We start from the raw sequence: 18771 nt of genomic DNA, 5'->3' as shown, positions 1-18771 counted from the left end.
CTGAGATGTGAGTGCTTAAGTAAACTCAATCAAGCATTGGCAAAGCAAATAAGCCTTGTGTTTGGGACATATTGACTTTGCCAATGTCTTTTGGTGATGATGTGCAGCATTAGCAAGATGCTGTGCAGAATAGCCCCAAAATAAAAATTGTGTGATGCTGCGGCTGCAGAAATTGCTTAATTTTCTTGGTGTGTGCATACATGATGCACCACAACATTTTGCGGGAACCATTTTTAGGTCTCGCCTGGCGTTAGCAGCACACATGCTCTGCTCTCGCCATGCGAGGGCCTTTTGGAATCAATACAGTTTCAGAAGGGACTTTAAGCCCCGCCCTTGTTTTCATTTGGCACGCCTCATCGTTTATGTTAAACGCTGGCATGTGATTAAAAACCGGGCTTTGGGGTTACCGCCTTATCCACTTTTAGGACGGCCCATCTGGACAGGCCGACGCCATCTTTGTTCCGGTGACGTAGCGCTCCGCCCTCTCTCTACTGTATCTGGCCCTCGCTTTCCCCCTGCCTTTCTCTGCCACGTGCTCTCTGTGTCTCAGAGCTTGTTTGTTGTGTGTTGATCAGCTCTGTATGTTCTCTACGGCTCTACAGCTTCCCGTCCAGCTGCCCCTCGTCCGCCTGTACTAGCGTCGCATTTAACGCTAAAATTCCTCGAGGCCACCGCTCGTCCCCGCTCTATCCGTGCTGCCCCTGTCTACGCCTAGCACTGCTCGGTGACTTCAACACATGTGTGGTTAAACCAGAGGCCCCAGAGCTGCTCTGAGATTATGTGTAAGTGCTACGATTTCTCCTCCTCTTTCCACCATACATCCTCCATCACAGAGGTAGTGGTTTTGTGAGCACGAGGGCCAAGCACTTTCCTCACTCGATCTGCTGTGCTGGGATTTCTCCTGCCTTGTTTGGGGAGGCACCTTCCAGGTTCGTGCTACAAAGGGCATCTGTCTCCATCGAGTAGTTTCTTCTGCTTCCAAGCCTCCGTTTGGTGAGCCACATCTGAGGTGACTGCTGTGTGAACACCTCAATCTGCTGTTCGTTTGAAGTTATCCATCCACCTGTGAGCACGTGAAGCAAATATGAATAACCAGATTGCTGAGAGCAAGAAGCTTTGCGACTTCTGCAGAGAAGACCAGAGGCAGTGAGTGATATAAGTTCTGCAGTTTAAGTATGTTCGAAAAGGACTACACTTTGCCACTGGACTCAGCTAGCGGCTGCAATATGCGCGCAAAACCCTGCATGACATTCCCTTAGTGCACGAGCTCCGGGGTAAATAGCCAGCACGTAACTCCTGGCATAAATGTACTAATGATGGGAGGCGCACAATAGCAGCTGTTTGCAAGTTTACCTTATAAGGAAAGGTAACAAACTACTGTGTAAATGACAACTCAGATCAATCCATCTGCATTAATCCTCCCACGTGGTAAAAACACAATGCACAAAGACCACAGTCTTATGTGGCAGCATTAACTCTGAGTCTGTCTGCAGCTGAGCTCTGCACTTCACTTTTGCATCAGTGAAGGCCGAAGACTCTGTGAATGATAAGAGTGATTGCCTTCGCTGAGGTATTGAGCCTCTCTAAAATCAGTCTCTTTGCTAAGTCAGAGGAAACGGATGGCATTAACAAACAAGTATTGAAAATGCAATAGGTCTCGCCTTTGATTAAGTTAAAGCCATTTGCTTTGCTAATGGTATTGTATAGCAAAGCAAATGGCTTTAACTTAATGAAAGGCAGCACCTATTGCATATTTAATGCCTGTTTTTTTATATACTTATCCAAGATGAGCCGGTAAATATAAAACAATTAAAAATTAGCGTGAAAGTGCTTTTTAAAAGTGGATTTGCTGCCTGGACCCTCCCCCCAAAAATTACATTTTGCAAAGAAAAAAAAGGATGGTGGCCATGGGGGGGGGGGCATAAGATGAGCCAATGGGAATAACACAGCAGGGAATTGGTAGGGGGAGGAAGCAGGTCAGTAGCAAAAGCAACACATAGAGGTGGGGTAGAAACACAAGTGAGAAAGCAACATGCAGCTTGAAGTAGGCATAATGTTCAAAGGGGAGAAGCACATGTGAAAAAGCTTGCAAAACAAGGGAGAATGCAACATGGAAGAGAGAGGATGGGTAGTTGGTCGGGGGAGCACACAAGGGAGACAGTTGGAAAACACATGCACTCTCATGGAGTGCTTAGTCAAAAATAACCACATAATTCCCTAAAGGTGAGCAGTGAAATGATAGTAGGCAGTATATGAGAGAGGTGTATACATGTTATTCTCCAAGGCAGGGGCAAATACAAGATGAACCAACTGGATAAGAAGCAAGAAAATGAGAGTGACAATAAAGCCAATGAATGGTAAGGAATAAGTGGGCTGTAAGCCTCTGTAAGTTCTTAGCAAGCCCACAATGCAACTTGTGCAGTCTGGTATCCTCAGTCTAAAATAGTTATGCTTATTCATTACTCCTGAAGAATCATGTGATAAATAACACAGCAAAGATTTTAACTTCCTACTGTAGCACTAAATAAATATAGTATTTGTTGTTGATTAACTCATGAAATGAAGGCCATGCGTTATATTTTGATAAAGTTTTCACATTTTGTGATATGTGTTAGCCAAGATCCACTGAAATATTTAGGTTTGCTACATTTTCCGCTCAACCTCCAGGATGGTAAACTTTCTTTAAAACTTTATTTGACACTTACCACCATTATTCCTTTGCAACATTTGGGCAGTAAGCATAAAACTAGTGTGTGCATCCTTGTACACATGCAAAAGCAGACACACGAATGCATGCGCACAGAGCATTTTTAAGATACTTAACTGACGGGATGGTTTGATGTCATGATTGGATTTACCGCGAGTCCACAACTTGCCAGGCTTCAGCACAGACCCTTCAGCACATGTACAGCATGAATATGATGACAGCAGGGCTTGATTGGAATCCCGTACTGCCAATCAAGTGCGTCCGGTGCCACGGCCTCCCTACACCTAGGTAGCTATGACTTCTATGCACCTGAGAAACTGTTGGGTCGTGACATATCAAGATGGCTGCAGGTGTGGTTGGCTGCTCGAATGACAGACACTTCGTCAGGCTCTTCACTGATAGCATCGTTTGAGCAGCATGTGCAAATGCCCCAAAAAATTGAGCTTGCGCAACTGCCCGTATTGTACCGTTATACTCCAAAGCCAAGGGACAAGCAGAGGTGCTAAAAGGGAGACCAGTAAGTGTTGCTACTCAGTGTCCGAGTGAGTGTGTGTGATCACTGGTCCATTAGGAGCATTGATCTGGACTCTGGGGGAGTTTTTACCCCGATGCCCTCCAGTCTCACTGCTCCTCCCCAGAAGGGCCCAGCCTGGCACAGCTGTTGTCACAGCTACTACTTTGATCATCTCAATCGGGTAACCCAGTAATGAGCAGAACCTGGGGATAGGTACGTAATGCGAACAGTGGTTCTGCCACATCAATACATTTCATTCTTAGTCCCCCCACAGGTAGGACTGCAATTAATGATTCAGTAGAGCACAGCACTGATTGTACAAACAAAAAGACAATTGACATGAATAGTGTTAATATATTGAACAAATCATGTATTTTTAGAGATTAAATACAACATACAGGACAAGTACCCAATATACACAACAAACATAAGTGATTATCTACAATAGTGACAAAAAAGGGAAGAAAGTGACTGAAGTGGATTTTGTACACATTTCAACAATACCAACTTTACATAACAAATATAGTACATGGAACATTCATTTTTCATTTCATAGCTTTGTATATATTGTGACAGAAGCCCTAACAAGACCTATAATTAATCTTCTTAGTTGTATGGGTCTAGGTGGGGAACCACGCTTATTTTGTCAACGTCGACGTTTCGACCCCTAAAACCGTGTGTATATGAATGACATCACAATCCGGTCTGTTCAAAAAAGAAAAGTAGGTATATTTTAGAGATCAGTGTGTGTGGACAGAAAAGAAGGGGGCGAAGGCATAGAATCATGCTCACCTTCTAAGGAGAATAAAGAAGCAGCTAGCCTTGTTGACAGTATTCAGCCTGCATAGTCAATTACAGGATTATAGTCATCCAGAGCCCAACGGGCTAACCATAGCTTCATAAGTATCTTAGGTGGAGTAATCTTTCTCCTACCATAAATCATAAGCGCCTGTTTTCTAAACTCTTATTATGAATATAAAGATAATTAAAGTATATAGACCAGGGTTCTACCTTGAAACCCTTATGTCTCAATGTCTCTTATGTATGATCGGGTAAATTATAATATTGTAGGGCCAGGGGCACTCGTGTTTCCTTAAGATCTGAGACAAATCATAATCAATTAAAGAAGAATTATGGGATAAACTTCATGCTATATCAGCCCAGCACCATGTCAGAAATACGTTAGGGATATAAAACACTGACCTCCGGTGTCATGCGCTTGGAGAGTGATGAAAGCTTCTTATTGCACTAATGGTGCACACATAATCGATACCGCATGCAGGGCCAGTGGCCTCTGTCCACTTGTTAAAGTCAGCAATCAGGAATTAATTCATCCTCTTGGTTTCTGTATTAAAAAACAAGGATAGTGTCAATATTCTAGGTCTGTAGCATGTGAGGAAAAACTATTAGTTTTCACATTTGAAAAACTTGCCTCCGATGTCTTGCGCTCTGAGTTTACTAACAGGGCAATACCACAAACTGTGGAGTGCTCTCAGTTAAATAGACTCTGCCCAGCTGGCTCTGTCCGTGTGTACGCTTGGCAGGTTTGGAATGCAAGGTTGGTACGCGTAGTCATGACTACCTATGCATAGGATTCCTTGATTGTCAGAGCGCCAAGCCCGCTCGTGCTGATACAATGTAGCACACAGTTCCGATCGTCCCATAACCGTCCTGTGCGGCTGTTCCATGCTTAAAAACTAAGCGCTAGTCGATACGTCTTGTAGATAAGTGAGGAATCAGGATAATCGTGTGAAATAGAACATTAGATTGATTCATAATCCTGAGTAGTATTGCCCTTAGGGGGAAGAGGGCCTATGAGCCTAGACCTTACTTTATCTAAACATTACAGATGAATATCGAAATGAATGGAAAGTATCTTGGCGGTGTCCAAGTTAGAAACATTAAGAACCCCTTTCCAAAGGGAGATTATGTGATATAATGTCTTGAGGAAAACATCATATCAGAAATGTTCCTGGAGGAAAAGTATTGTGGGAGACAAATCATTGATGACATTAGAAGTTAATAAAAGTGTATCATCAAATCAAATCAAATCAAATCAGGTGTTTGTTAAGCGCGACTACTCACCCGTAAGGGTCTCAAGGCACTGGGGGTTTAGGAGGGGGTTCACAGGTTCCAGTCCATCAAGGAGGGGGTCTGTCGAAGATCCAGGTTTTGAGGTTTCTTGCAGAGATGGGGAGCGATGTTATCTGTCTTAGGTGGAGCGGAAGGTCGTTCCAGGCTCTGGCCGCGAGGAAGGAGAATGAGCGGCCTCCCGATCTGGTCTTTCTGGTGCGGGGACCACTGCATAGGAGAGCTGGGCTGATCGTAGGGTTCTTTGGGGTGAGTGGAATTTGAGTCGGCTGTTCAGGTATGCTGGGCCGGAGTCGTAGATGGGTTTGTGAGCATGGGTTAGCATCTTGAAGGTGACTCTAGCTTCGATGGGGAGCCAGTAGAGTGTTCGCAGGTGCTGGGAGATGTGGCAGTGGCTTGGCAGGTTGAGGACCAGCGGCATTTTGGATGTTCTGTAGCTTGCGGGTGAGGTTTTTGTTTATTGCGGCATACAGTGCATTGCCGTAGTTGAGCCTGCTGATGACCAGGGCATGAGTGACGGTCTTTCTGTGTTCGAGGGGGATCCATTTGAAGGTCTTACGTAGAAGGAGGAGGGTGTGGAAGCAGGAGGACGAGACGGAGTTGATCTGGCGGTCCATTTTGAGCTCTGAGTCCAGGATGAGTCCCAGGTTGCATGCGTGGTCCGTGGGGGTAGGCGGGCTTCCGAGGGTGGGGGGCCACCAGGTGTCATTCCATACATCTGGGTTTGGGCCCATGATGAGTACTTTCGCTTTGCTGGTGATTAGCTGTAGGCAGCTGTTTTTCATCCATTTGGCGACGGCTTTCATGCCGTCTCGAAAGTTGTGTCTGGTGGTGTAGGGTTCGTTGGATAGGGAGAGGATGAGTTGGGTGTCGTCTGCGTATGACACAATGTTGAGTCCGTAGGTTCTGACGATGGGGGCAAGCGGAGCCATGTAGATGTTGAAGAGCGTAGGGCTGAGGGAGGACCCCTGGGGGACTCCGCAGGTGGTAGGTGTAGGGTCTGAGAGGAAAGGGGGAGTCTGACCCGCTGCGTTCTGCCGGAGAGGAAGGAGCTGATCCAGTCGAGGGCCTTGTCTTGGATCCCTGCGTCATGGAGTCTGCGTATTAGGGTGCGGTGTGAGACTGTGTCGAACGCCGCTGAGAGGTCGAGGAGAATGAGGGCTGCTGTTTCTCCTTTGTCCAGTAAGGTACGGATATTGTCTGTTGCGGTGAGGAGGGCGGTTTCCGTACTGTGTTTTTTTCTGAAGCCGGATTGGGAGGAGTCGAGGATGTTGTGCTCTTCGACGAATGTGGTGAGTTGGCTGTTGATGGCTTTCTCGATGACTTTCGCTGGGAACGGGAGCAGGGAGATGGGTCTGTAGTTTATGAGGTCGGTGGGGTCCGCCACGGGTTTCTTCAGGAGGGGGTTGATCTCAGCATGTTTCCAGTCGTCAGGGAACGAGGCGGTTGCCAGGGAGCGGTTGATGGTGTGGCAGAGCATGTGTGCGATGGTGTCGGCGGCTCTGTTGAAAATGTGGTGGGGCAGGGGCCCGTGGGGGCCCCGGAGTGGATTGACTTCATCGTCTTCAGTGTGTCTTCGGTGGTGAGGGCTGTCCAGTTGTCGATCGCTGGCTTCAGGGTGTCGGGGGTGTTTGGTGAAGGTTCAGTGTGTTGGTTGCCTTCATCAAAGTTGTCGTAGATGCTCTTGATTTTGTGGTGGAAAAAGGTGCTGAGTTTGTCGCAGAGGTCTTGTGATGGAGGGATGTCGGTGGACTCGCTAGTGGGTTGGGCGAACTCCTTGATGATGTTGAAGAGTTATTTGCTGTTGTGTGCATGAGTGGAGATTCTGTCTTCAATCGCTTTTTTACTCGTTTTTCTGATGAGTTGGTGGTGGGCGTTGGTGGCGGCTCTGAAGTTATTGTGGGCTTCTGTGGATTTGGTGTTCCTCCAGGCCTTTTCGAGGCGGCGGCAAGTGCGTCTGGACTCTAAAAGTTCGGTGGTGAACCATCTAGCTTTCTTGGCGGGGGTGTTGTTGTTTTTCGTGAGGGGGGCTATGGTGTTGGCGCTGTCAGAGAGCCATCTGTGCAGGGTTCGGGCTGCGGTGTTGGCATCGTCATTTTCCACCATGGTTGGGGTGGAGTTGCTGGGTGATGAGGTTAGCTGGTCGTCTGTGATTCTGGTCCAGTTTCTTCGTGGGAGCAGGAGCTGGTGTCTGTGGATGGTGGGTGTTCTGAAGGTGAAGTGGACGCATCGATGGTCAGTTCATGGGAGTTTGGTGGTGTGGCTGAAGGTGATGGAGTTTCCTGTTGTGAAGAGGGGATCGAGGGTGTGTCCTGCTGAGTGTGTGGGTTCAGTCACGATCTGGCAGAGTCCAATGTTGTGGAGGTTGTCCAGGAGGGATGTGGTGCTGGGGTCCAGTTAGTTGTCGAGGTGGATGTTGAGGTCTCCCAGTAGGGTGTAGTTGGTGGACACAATGGAATGCGGGGAGATGATGTCCGTGATGGAGTTGGCGAAAAGTCCGCGGGGTCCAGAGGGTCGGTAGACGAGGGTTTCTCGGAGGGTGAAGGTAGGGCTGGCCAGTATCTTGAAGTGAAGGTGCTCCATCAGGTCTGTGGGCTCGTCGTGGAGTGTGCTCAGGGATTTGTGGACGATGGCGATTCCTCCTTCCGGGCGGGTGGGTCAGTCCTTCCTGGAGATCTTGTATCCTTGGGGAATGGCGAGGGCGATGTCCGGTCCCGAGGTGGTGTTGGTCCAGGTTTCAGTAAAGAATGCTATGTCCGGGGTAGTGCTGTCGAGGAGGTTCCAGTTTCGGTGGCGTGTTTGTGGAGGGATCGGACGTTGAGGAGGATGCATTGCAGGGTCTTCGGTTCGGTTGTGTTCTTGCAGGCGGATTGCGCTGGGTCAGTGGTCTTGGCAGTGCTGCAGGTGTGCCGGCAGCGGTGACAGCTGAAGGGTCCGTGAATGTCGGCTGGTGATGCTAGCTTGCAGTTGTTGTTGCGGCCTGGGTTGAGAGCGTGGAGTGCCGCTGGGTCATAGCGTTGACGGTGCAGAGATCCAGGGTTCCTGGTGCTGGTAGTAGTCGGGTCGTGGACGGGCACAGCCAGGCTTGCCTTTGGTGCCCCGGCGGCGCGGCCGCCATTAAGTAGAGGTCGGGGAGGGCTGGACAGCTGGGAGGCGGGAGTGTGGAGGGGAGCTGGATTTGGCCGGTCGCACTGGTCGTGCTGGGGTGGAGGGGCCGCGGGGGCAGCAGCGGCGGGGAAGAACGGGCTGAAAAAGGCAAAAGGAAAAAGGCATAAAGAGAGAGAGAAGTGCAAATAAGGCAGCAAAAGTGCAAGAAAGAGTGGAGGAAAGACACAGAGGACACAGGAGAGTGAAAGGGGGAGATTGAGATGAGGGTAAAAAACAAGTGAAAACGGAGGAAAGACACAGAAGGAGAGTGAAGGGGGAGCTTGAAATGGGGGGAAAACGACAGAAAAATTGCAAGAAAGAGTGGAGGGAAGACACAGAGGACACAGGAGAGTAAAGGGGGAGATTGAGATGAGGGTAAAGAACGAGTGAAAAACGGAGGGAAGACACAGAAGGAGAGTGAAGGGGGAGCTTGAAATGAGGGGAAACTGACAGAAAATGGAGGAAAGACCCAGAAGGAGAGTGAAGGGGGGAGATAGAAGTGAGGGAAAAAAACAAGTGAAAGAGGAGAGAAAAAGCAGAGCAAGAGAATGGAGACAGTGGTCCACTGGACCACCAGGGATGAGGCGCAGGGAAACCTGCGGGTGAAGGAGGGCCTCAAACCAACACTTGATAGTGCAGGGGCAAGCCTCACTTAATGGTTGGTTGAATACACCAGTCTTCTGCATGTTCTAAGTGAGTGTCAGCAATATGTAAAATATTATTTATACACAGTTCTATAAATATGAATCACATGCAACAATTGCTAAAAACTTCCATATATAGTGTTTTAGATGTTACATAGCAGATGACAATAATCTCTGCAAAATTATATCTATTTTACATAACCCACACCCTTTTCAATGTAATGCATGTACCGGTGCTATAAGGAAAACACGTCAAACTAGCGCACAGAAGAGAGATTTGTCTTGAAATCTCCTCAGATTCATTCAGTCCCTTGCTGACCAAATCAAGGAGATGTCTCCACTTGCATTCTCGAAAATGTAATGTGGCTGGTTGATCACCTCCCCTGGGATTGGATAGGATTTTCTCCAAAACCCACCACTTCAGACTGTCAATCGGGTGATACATCTCAGTAAAGTGTTCGACTAGTGGTACACCCTGTACTCGGCAATGTATCCTTGAACAGTGCTGCAGGATTCTCGTCTTAACTTTTTGTTTGGTCTGTTCAACATATACCTTACCACAAGGGCACATGATGATGACAGCTACTACAGCACCACTGTCAGGAATGTGCTCCAGAAGAGCTCTGGAAGGTTGGGAGCGACACTACGATTGTAGCATCCGTGGGGCCGTCATTACTCTTTTCACCTGCTCATTAACTATATGCATGAGTAAGAAGATTTTAAAGAGTTGCGCTAAACTCATGGCTGATTTTATGTTATTTGTAAATACTAAGCAAAAACATGTAGTCACTGGACACGATATATCTGCAAACTATTCTACTGCAAAGAACTGAAGGAAAATACCTTGCAAAGAAGCAGGCAAAACTAGACAGTGCTTAGGTTTTTTAAAAGTGCTCACAAAACTCTACAGAATTGGCCCATTCTCCCATCTTCAGCTCTGTGTTAAATCTGGGGTGCATAACGCACTTCGGGCCATATGATCAAGGAACGGCGATAACATTATTCTGGTGTGAACCTGGGCTTCTATGGGAATTCACAAGGGCATATTATCAAGCCCATATCGCCGCTTTAGCGGCAGTTTCCTGCCGCTAAAGCAGCGATAATGTTATCGCCGTTCCTTGATAATATGGCCCCATATTTCTCTCTCTTCCATTGTCTCTCTGTTTGTCACATATCCTTATTCTCTCAGTCTCTCTCTTAACCCTCTCTCTCTCCTACACCCTTGGGAATTATTTTCCCATTTGCTTACTATGCCTTAACATGAAAATACATGTCTATACATGTCTAAACAGCCTATATTGTTTCTAATTCGTAACATAAAGTTGAAAGGGCACAAACATACAGAAGTCACTTCAAAAGTCCTCTAGAGTTGTCTGTACTGTTCCTAAAGGATCTATAAATCAAACGGGAGTACTGACAGGTTGAAACATAAATGTAGAGAATTTAAAACAATAAATTAAAGCATCAGCTCTAGGTTCTTCCACAATCTCAAAAAGAGAAAATGTTGTCTCCATTAATCTCTGAAAAAGGTCACCCTTTTCTATTGGTAGTGTATAGATTAAAGTCTGATATTGAAGTAGCAGCCCCTCACTCACACGTGGGGGCATATTAACAAGAACGGCGTTAAAATTATCACCGCTTTACCGGCAGGAAACTGCCGCTAAAGCGGCGATAATGGGCTTGATAATATGCCCTTGAGAATTCCAATAGTAGCCCATGTTCACATCAGAACATGGTCTTCTATTGCAATACACAAGGGCATATTATCAAGCCCATTATCGCCGCTTTAGCAGCAGTTTCCTGCCGCTAAAGCGGCGATAATTTTAACGCCGGCCTTGATAATATGTACCTGAGAGTTCTCCATCCTTGTAAGCAGATAGAGAAAGCTTGATTTGTTGCAGCAACGAAGGGGCATATTATCAACGGCCAGCGATAATTATCGCTGGCCGTGCTTAGCGATAATTTTGTTATCGCAGGCTATCTCTGGAATTTATCGACCTGGTAGCGCGTTATTAACAACGCGTTTCTCCAGGGTGATAAAAATTCCAGAGATAGCGAGGTTATCGTCGTTTTGCAGGGAACATCACTGGTTTTCTAGCGATGTTCCTTGCAAAACGGTGATAACCTTGCTGATACGACCCACAGGGTCATATCAGCATAATCCTCCCCAATGTTAGGGATAGGTAAGTCTGCATTTTAGCAGGCGTTAGTTTTTGGAGAAAACCTACGTGTGCTAAAATGCTGGGGCAGCCTTGTAAATATCGCGATGTGAACATCAGCGATATTTGCAAGGTAGTCCATCCGGGGTACGCCCAGTGACGCCCACTTTGCATCTCATTTGAGATGCAAAGGGAGGAAAAAGGGTGCTAACATGCGATTATGCATGTTAGCACCCTCTTGTAAATAGGGCGATAGTTTTATCTCCGCTTTTTTGGCTTGTAAATAAAGCCCTTGTAAACAGTGGCGTCACTAGAGGGGTGCGGGGGGTGCAGACTGTCTCAAAACAAAAAACGGGGACAGGTCATAGACATAGAAGTTGGACTACGGTTTGCAGTAACCATCGGCATAAAAGTAGGACTATTTGACAGCTGTCATAGACATAGAAAAAGGACTACAATTACAGCTCCCTCCACAGACCAAGATGAAGCATTACAGACAACAAATCTGCAGTCTTTTGTTGGCAACCCTCTCCTTCACACAGCAGCATTAGTACTTTTTATTACATTTACACTTTTAAGGACTATAGCATATATTTGCCAAACATCAATAAAACATCACAGGCTAGCAAACGCCAGATTTACTAGCTTTATCAATGCTCGTTTCTATAGCTGCACGTCAGCACCACATAAAGTACAACTCACCAATGTTGCTTAGTTGCTCATGACAGAAAAGCATGGGAGGTAAACTGCGGAATGCTAAATTGCCAAATGGCAGCCATGGACCAATGTACAAAAAAAAACTTCTCTCCAGGTATTACTGCCTTAGGGTCTTAAGGGTGGCAACGGTTGGCCGACCACACTGTCCTCCCACATTTGCGTGGTCACTGCTGGGATGTCATGTTACCTTACTGGGGTATGTATAGTGCACTCTAGCCATTGGTATCATCTCATAGTGCAATAGTGTGAAGACCTGAGATAAAAGCTTGAGCAGCGCTGCTCGCCTCTCCCACAGGCGTTAACCCTGCTCCTTTAAGTCCTTTCCAGCTAAACAGTTTGCTGTGATCTGAAAGGTCAGTCAAAAGGTCAAGTCATAGCTTTGATATGGAGAACACAAAGCATGCATCAATTGGTTATGCATAAAACATGCAATGAGCAATGCATTAATCCTTGCACGGTATGCATAAGGGCTACTGAAAAGTTTGTATGACTATGAATACAAGCTACAGGATGAAGAAATATTGCTTTATCCAAAGTAGAAACTTTGGCTGGCACGATGACGTAGGTGGCGCTGCGTGTAAAATGTCTCTCTTCAAAGGATTTCCCTTCTTGCTACAGCGCTCACCTCAGTGACGACACATGCCGTAAACAGTGCAAAGAGAGCATGCGCGCTCATGCTCAACCGGAACAATGAAAAACAGGGACATTTCTGTGTTTAACGGGGACACTGTTTGAAAACAGGGACATTTGAGTCACTTGGAGAAAAGTGTCGGGACACGGGGACAATTCCCCAAAAACGGGGACCGTCCTGGGAAAACGGGGACGTCTGGTCACCCTATGCAGACAGCACCGGGTGACACCTTCACATGGAGTGACACCACGGTAAGTGTCAGGGTCACTGGTGGCTGAGCGCAGATCTGCAAGAGGTTCGATTCTGCATCGCGTTGCGATTTTCAAGATACTCATATATAAATAGTTACCTTACTGCGATGTCTAACAAAAAGTGAACATATCTTAACCTCTTCAAAAAAAATTGGAAAACTATATACATGTTGACAAAAATAAACGAAAAAAGGCTGCCTTACTTTGTAAAAAATAAATTAGCGTTTAATTAGCTTAAGTGACAGAAACATCAGCGACTAGCCTAATTTGAGCATTAAAGCGCAAAGATGGATGGTGGCACTATAAAGTGGAGCAACAGGTGCTCAGTGCCGCCATGCGAGGCAGATGCTGGCAGGCAACAGTTGCCTCTTTACATGAGATATACTGGTACGTTTCAGTGCGCGCGCTCTCGACACCTTTTTTTAAAAAGCATAGCTAAAGTAACAAGACATAAGAGTTAGCAGCTATGCGTTAAGTGGCGCTGAATGTGTTTGCACGTGCGAAGAGTTATGCAAATCATCCGGAGCCACGCTCTTAGGTAACACCACAACAGCGTCAGGCTCTCGCTTCAAGAGGGAATGTGGAAAAGTATCAGTTAAGGAGTCCCGGTGATCGGTAATTGCGAAATTCCCTAGCAACCATTCCATGTCCTAAGAGAAGTGTGCTGTGCGCAACCGAGCGGTCAGTGGCGTCACTAGGGGGGTGCGGACCAGTTACCGCACTGGGTGACACCAACCCTAGTGACGCCGCTGCTTGTAAATATGCCCCAAAGTGCTTTCACTTCAGCTCTTATGGAAGTGATTGGATATGCAAAGAGGACAGATTGCAGGCACACGTGAAACATTAAAACACCCAAAAGGATATTTCTCCTGAATTGCTTTGGGAGGGCCAGGGCGCTTCTTTGGTGGACCTGGCCTTCCTTTAGAACTGAGCTTACCTCTATAAATGTCTCTATATTCCATGTTTGCTCTGTTTATTTTGGGAATGACACAGCTTTCTCCTCCGTTTTTCCTTTGCTGTGTTTCTGCGACGCTTTCTCTCCTCTCATATATACTTTATTGTTGTCACTTCTTCTCATATTCAAAACTGTATTTGTTTTTCTATCAAGTTTCCTGTTTCCTTCTCTTGTGCAAATAGGGTTGGTTGGAGTTATTAACCCTGTTTATTGACTGCTCTTTTTACTTCCTCTCATAGGTGCTGGCTGCAGCCTGCCTTCGGGTCTACATGAGATGGGTCCCACCATGGTCACCCTACAGAGTTTGTACGGCTGCCTCTTTTGGGCCCTTCTGACCGCCATCCTTACCCCAGCAGGTATGCACTCTATGGCTTCCAAGCTATGATTGTACAAGTAGAGCTACATGCGTACATACATACTGTGAACTCAGTCATCACCATCCTGGGGCGTGACTTCCTTGTTTATTTCCCAATAGCATTTACAGACGGGTGGTAAGGGGGAATTGGACTTAGGCTCTAAAGGTTTAGCTTAAATCTTTGCTTGAAGCTGTTTTATTTTTAGTTCATTACATTTTGCATGTACAGCAGAATTTTGGTTCACATGATGTTTCTTGCCCGTTTGGAGGCACTGGCTTGGCACATTGTCATGATATAAAGAAAGGGACAATAAAGTGGGCAGAGGAAATAATGAACAGAATACGTATTGATAATTCTCATTACTCTTGGGACCACATTGCTCGTGCCAGTCCTTAAATACCCCAACCTCCCTCCTGGTTTAACCATGCTCTCTGACACAAAGGGTTGGCATGGTAGATAGAGGACACAATATTTATTGCTCCCTCCTACTGAGAAACTAAGGAGATGTATTGATTTTTTAGAAAGAGTGAGAGGAGCCTGTAGTGGAGGTGTTTCATCTAATGATGTAAGGAAGAGAGCAAGGAAGTGTCTTCATGAGAGAATGCCATACACCCTTTTGATTAAGAAAATCTGAACACATTTTTAAGTTTTAATGTTTTTTTTAATTTCCGAGAAAAACTCTGATGTTGGCTTGCTAAAGGCCTATGAGTCACAAATACTGTCAATGCAATTGTACGGCTCTGACATCTGGAGGCGAAATAATGCATTTCTCGCAACATTGAAGTGACACACGGAAACATGTCAAGACTAGAGAGTATTGGTCAGAGGTGCCCTCTGTTTGATGCCCAGAAACACAACATAAATATGGAAAAGTTGCCTAGCAACTCATATCTGCTGCCTGAAACCACAAGGAGATGAAGCACTACCCTGTTGGAAACCTGATTTGCGCTCAAAAGTCTGCACTCTGAAGGACTGCACCTGCTGCACGTTCTGGAACTGCAGCCCTAAGGACTTTCCCTAGCTTCTAGAAGGATTAGGAGAGGACTCTCTGCATGCTACAGGTCAACAGAGCCCACCTCTATCATCTCCACCAAGGAGGTTGTTATGATCTTGTTGTCACCGTGGCCGCACCTCTCGCGCCACGGTGGAATGTTGAGTATGCGAATGTTCCAATGGGTTGACGGTGCGCTTGCGTCCTGTCAGTTGAGCGGTGGCTGGCTGAAGGAGGCAGTGCGCTGATGCTGTGTGTGTCTTGACCAATAAACCGGTGGAACTAACTCTCAGTGTCCGTGTTATGTTGTGATTACAACAGAGGTCCAATCCTAGAATATGTCCAGTGGACTTTTAAGGATTTAGCTAGGTGCATTGTGGGAATTATAATCCCAACATCCCAAGGACCATCTTGGAGATTCTAGACCCCTGGATTGGTGTTGTGGACAATTTGAAACCTCAAGGAGACCTTCTGGAAGAAGATCCAGAAGTTTGGTGAACTGTTTGTAAAAAGCTCAGTAAGGTGATTGCCCCTTCGTGAGAGTTAAGCCACAGTCATTGAACCGCAACTCAGCCTGGATTTCAGGTTCGTTCCACTGAAAGTTCTGGACCATAAGATTTCCAGGATTTCTTTGTGGCCTCATGCTGAGTCAAGCAACGGTCATTGACACCAAACCCAGCCTGAAGAGGAGCCTCACTCAACATCAAGAAAATATCCTCCAGAAAAGTTTCTAAGTGCGAAGGTAGTATTTTGACCGGGCCTTCCAGTTAGTGTATCAGAACAGGACTCCATCGTGTTGGGCCTCAAACTTTGACTTTTTCCCTGCCAAGCTTGACCAGATGTCTCAATTTGTCACTTTAGGTTTTTAAGCACTAGAAAGTGTTTATTCTTTAAAAATCCATGTCTCCGGGTCATTACATTTGATTTTTGTCATTTTGGTTTCTATTTATTCATAAATATATACCCTGTTAGTATAAACTGGTGTTAGATTTTTATTTCGGGTTGTGTCCTACTTATTTAATGTATTTGTGTTTGTAAATGCTTTACACAGTTGTCTCCTAAGTTGCGCCTGCCTGCTTGTTGACAGCTACCAAGGGTTGAGCCATAGAATAATTTATTGAGACCATTTGAAACTTTTATTGTGTTTATGGCCTTAATACTTTTGGTAGGTCCGTACTTATCACTACTAATAACCCACTTTCCAACATTTGGGCGCCGATTCCGATCCTGTAAAACCCGGGTACAAATGGTCGTACGGAGCGTTTTCTCCGTACGACTCGTACACGGGAATTCCACCGTACAAACCAGCAAGTACGATTCGTACAGAAATACCATTTCCGTACGAATCGTACATACAATTCCCATCCTGGACAGTGCTTATGCGACGTCCGCACAGAGTCAGGCAGCGTTTTACGGACTAGCAAGTACGATTCGTACCTACAGCACTCCGCACGGCTATATTTTTACGGGAGCCAAAAAGTGCCGGAAAAGCGAAGTACGCTGCGTTGCACGAGGAAAAGAGGGCCCGCTATGCGACGTACACGCCATCACCCACATCGAACGTGTCATCATGTATGGTGCATACCCCAACATGGCATATGTACAGCCCGTACCCCCCACCCCCTGTATGTACGGCGCGTACCCCCACCCGAGTATGTTCGCACCGTATCCCAGGTGTACCCCCCACCCGCGTATATGTTCGCACCGTACCCTAGGCATACCCCAATCCTCGCGTATGTACGGTCCGTACATATGCGAGGATTGGGGTACGCCTGGGGTATGGTGCGAACATACACGGGGGTGGGGTACGCCTGGGGTACGGTGCGAACATACGCGGGTGGGGGTACGCCTGGGGTACGGTGCGAACATACTCAGGTGGGGGGTACGCCTGAGGTACGGTGCGGACATACGCGGGTGGGGGGTACGCGCCGTACATACAGGGTGTGGGGGGTACGCGGCGTACATACGGGGGTGGGGGGTATGGTGCGGACGTACGCGGGAGGGGTGGGAGGCTGGGGGGGGTGTACGACTCATACCCCGGGCGCAAGTGTACTCGGGGTAGGGCTCATACAAAGTTTGCTCCATACAGAGCCTTTTCCATGCGCTTGTGTTTTCGGACGGGCGGTACCGATCGTACTTTCGTGCTCGGACTTCAGTTTTATGATTTTTAAGTAAAACTGTCCGGGGACGTCTCGTAGACTTTTCCCAATACGATTCGTATGTATTTTCCACGTATGAATCGTACTTCGCCGTTTGTACGGAACTTGTACGATTCGTACGTAAAAAAATACGGATACGAGTCGTACGGGAAAAAAAAAAACAGGATCGGAATCGACCCCTGGGTGTTCAGCAGCGAGGATGCCTACTTGTAGTTAAATTACACCATAGAGTAACTTAAGAGCTTTAAATATCCTTTAAATTGATTACAGCAAAACTTTTGATTTTAGAATTTTTGAAATTTGGACTAAACTAATCCATATGTTTGATTTTCCTAAATTTGTTCTATTTATGATTTTTTTTTTGTTGTGACCCAAAATTAGGGACACCATGGAGCTAAATCTGACTAACCTTATCAAACTCACAGTGTCTGAGACTAGGATTCAGTGTGTCTCTAGGCGGATACTTGCTCACAATAAATTAGGAAGGCGGAGTTGATTAGATCCATTAAGGCCTGGGTACAGACAGCTCCAGAGAATGAAGTGGAGGGTGACCCCTTCAACTACCTCAAAAAGGAGATAGATGTTAGCTCCTTAATTGTTTCCAGTACTAGGGTCTGTATTCCAGCTAGGGGAGGGAGGAGTGGTCTCACCACACCGGAACCACAGCTGTCCCTTGCAGAAAGACAGCTATCCCTAGAAGAGAGACAGTGGACCTAACTATAGAGCAATGGGAGGGCCAGAACACAAGACAAAATTGTAGCATCAACAATGGAGAAGAAGATATTATGATGACCAAGGGTGGGGGGTCTGCTCCCAGGCTTCCCAAGGCAATAGTTCCCATGTACATTGTGAGGCATGCCACTGGCAGATGGCTGACTGCATTTGAAAGGGCCCTTGAGATGAAAGGGGCCAACTCCAAGTATTGGGGTTCACTCTTGTGGGACCCGATCCCAGTAGCAGGAAGGTATAGGCTCCTGGCCCTACAGGGGGATGAGGCAAGGTCATACCCACACATGAGGAAATATGTATTCAAGAAGTTTGGTCTGACCCCAGAACAACACAGGGTAAAGTTCAGGGACACCCAGAATTTAAACACACAGTCAGGGGTGGACTTTGTGGACATCCCAGTAAAGGCACTAGAGGTCTGGATAAATGTTAAGCAAGAAACTACTTGTGAGGAGTTGTACAATTTATTTCTTAATGAGCACATCCTAAGTCACTGTGTACAAGAGAAGTTGCACCAGTACCTAGTGGACTCTAAGCTGACTAACCCCATATAGCTGGGGGAGTTAGCTGATGAGTGGTTGAGAACCAGGCTTGCCAATCAGCACCAGGAGGGTGATCAGAAGAAGGGAGGGCACCCTCCTCCCCCATCCCCAGGCGAAAGCCTAGAGGAGAGAAGGTCAAAAACAGAAAGAGTCCTCACAAGACCCCCTCCCCAAATAAATG

At 46.6% G+C, this 18771-nt stretch overlaps 1 protein-coding gene across 2 annotated transcripts in view; it reads left to right on the top strand.

Moving 5' to 3' along the window:
• The window catches only part of LOC146830895 (fibrocystin-L-like), a 1171295-nt gene that overhangs the window by 33090 nt on the left and 1119434 nt on the right, over window positions 1-18771 (top strand). For both annotated transcript variants that reach the window (XM_085605085.1, XM_085605086.1), the window contains exon 2: window positions 14056-14172. In XM_085605085.1, the coding sequence (XP_085461211.1) occupies window positions 14091-14172 (82 nt within the window). In that variant the 5' untranslated portion in view covers window positions 14056-14090. The remainder of the gene's footprint in view (window positions 1-14055; window positions 14173-18771) is intronic.

The sequence above is a fragment of the Triturus cristatus genome, chromosome 5_1 (genome assembly GCF_964204655.1).
Source record: "Triturus cristatus chromosome 5_1, aTriCri1.1, whole genome shotgun sequence".
Taxonomy (NCBI): Eukaryota; Metazoa; Chordata; class Amphibia; order Caudata; family Salamandridae; genus Triturus; species Triturus cristatus.
Note: the sequence above shows the minus strand (reverse complement) of the source record. Positions and strands in the feature narration are given on the sequence as shown.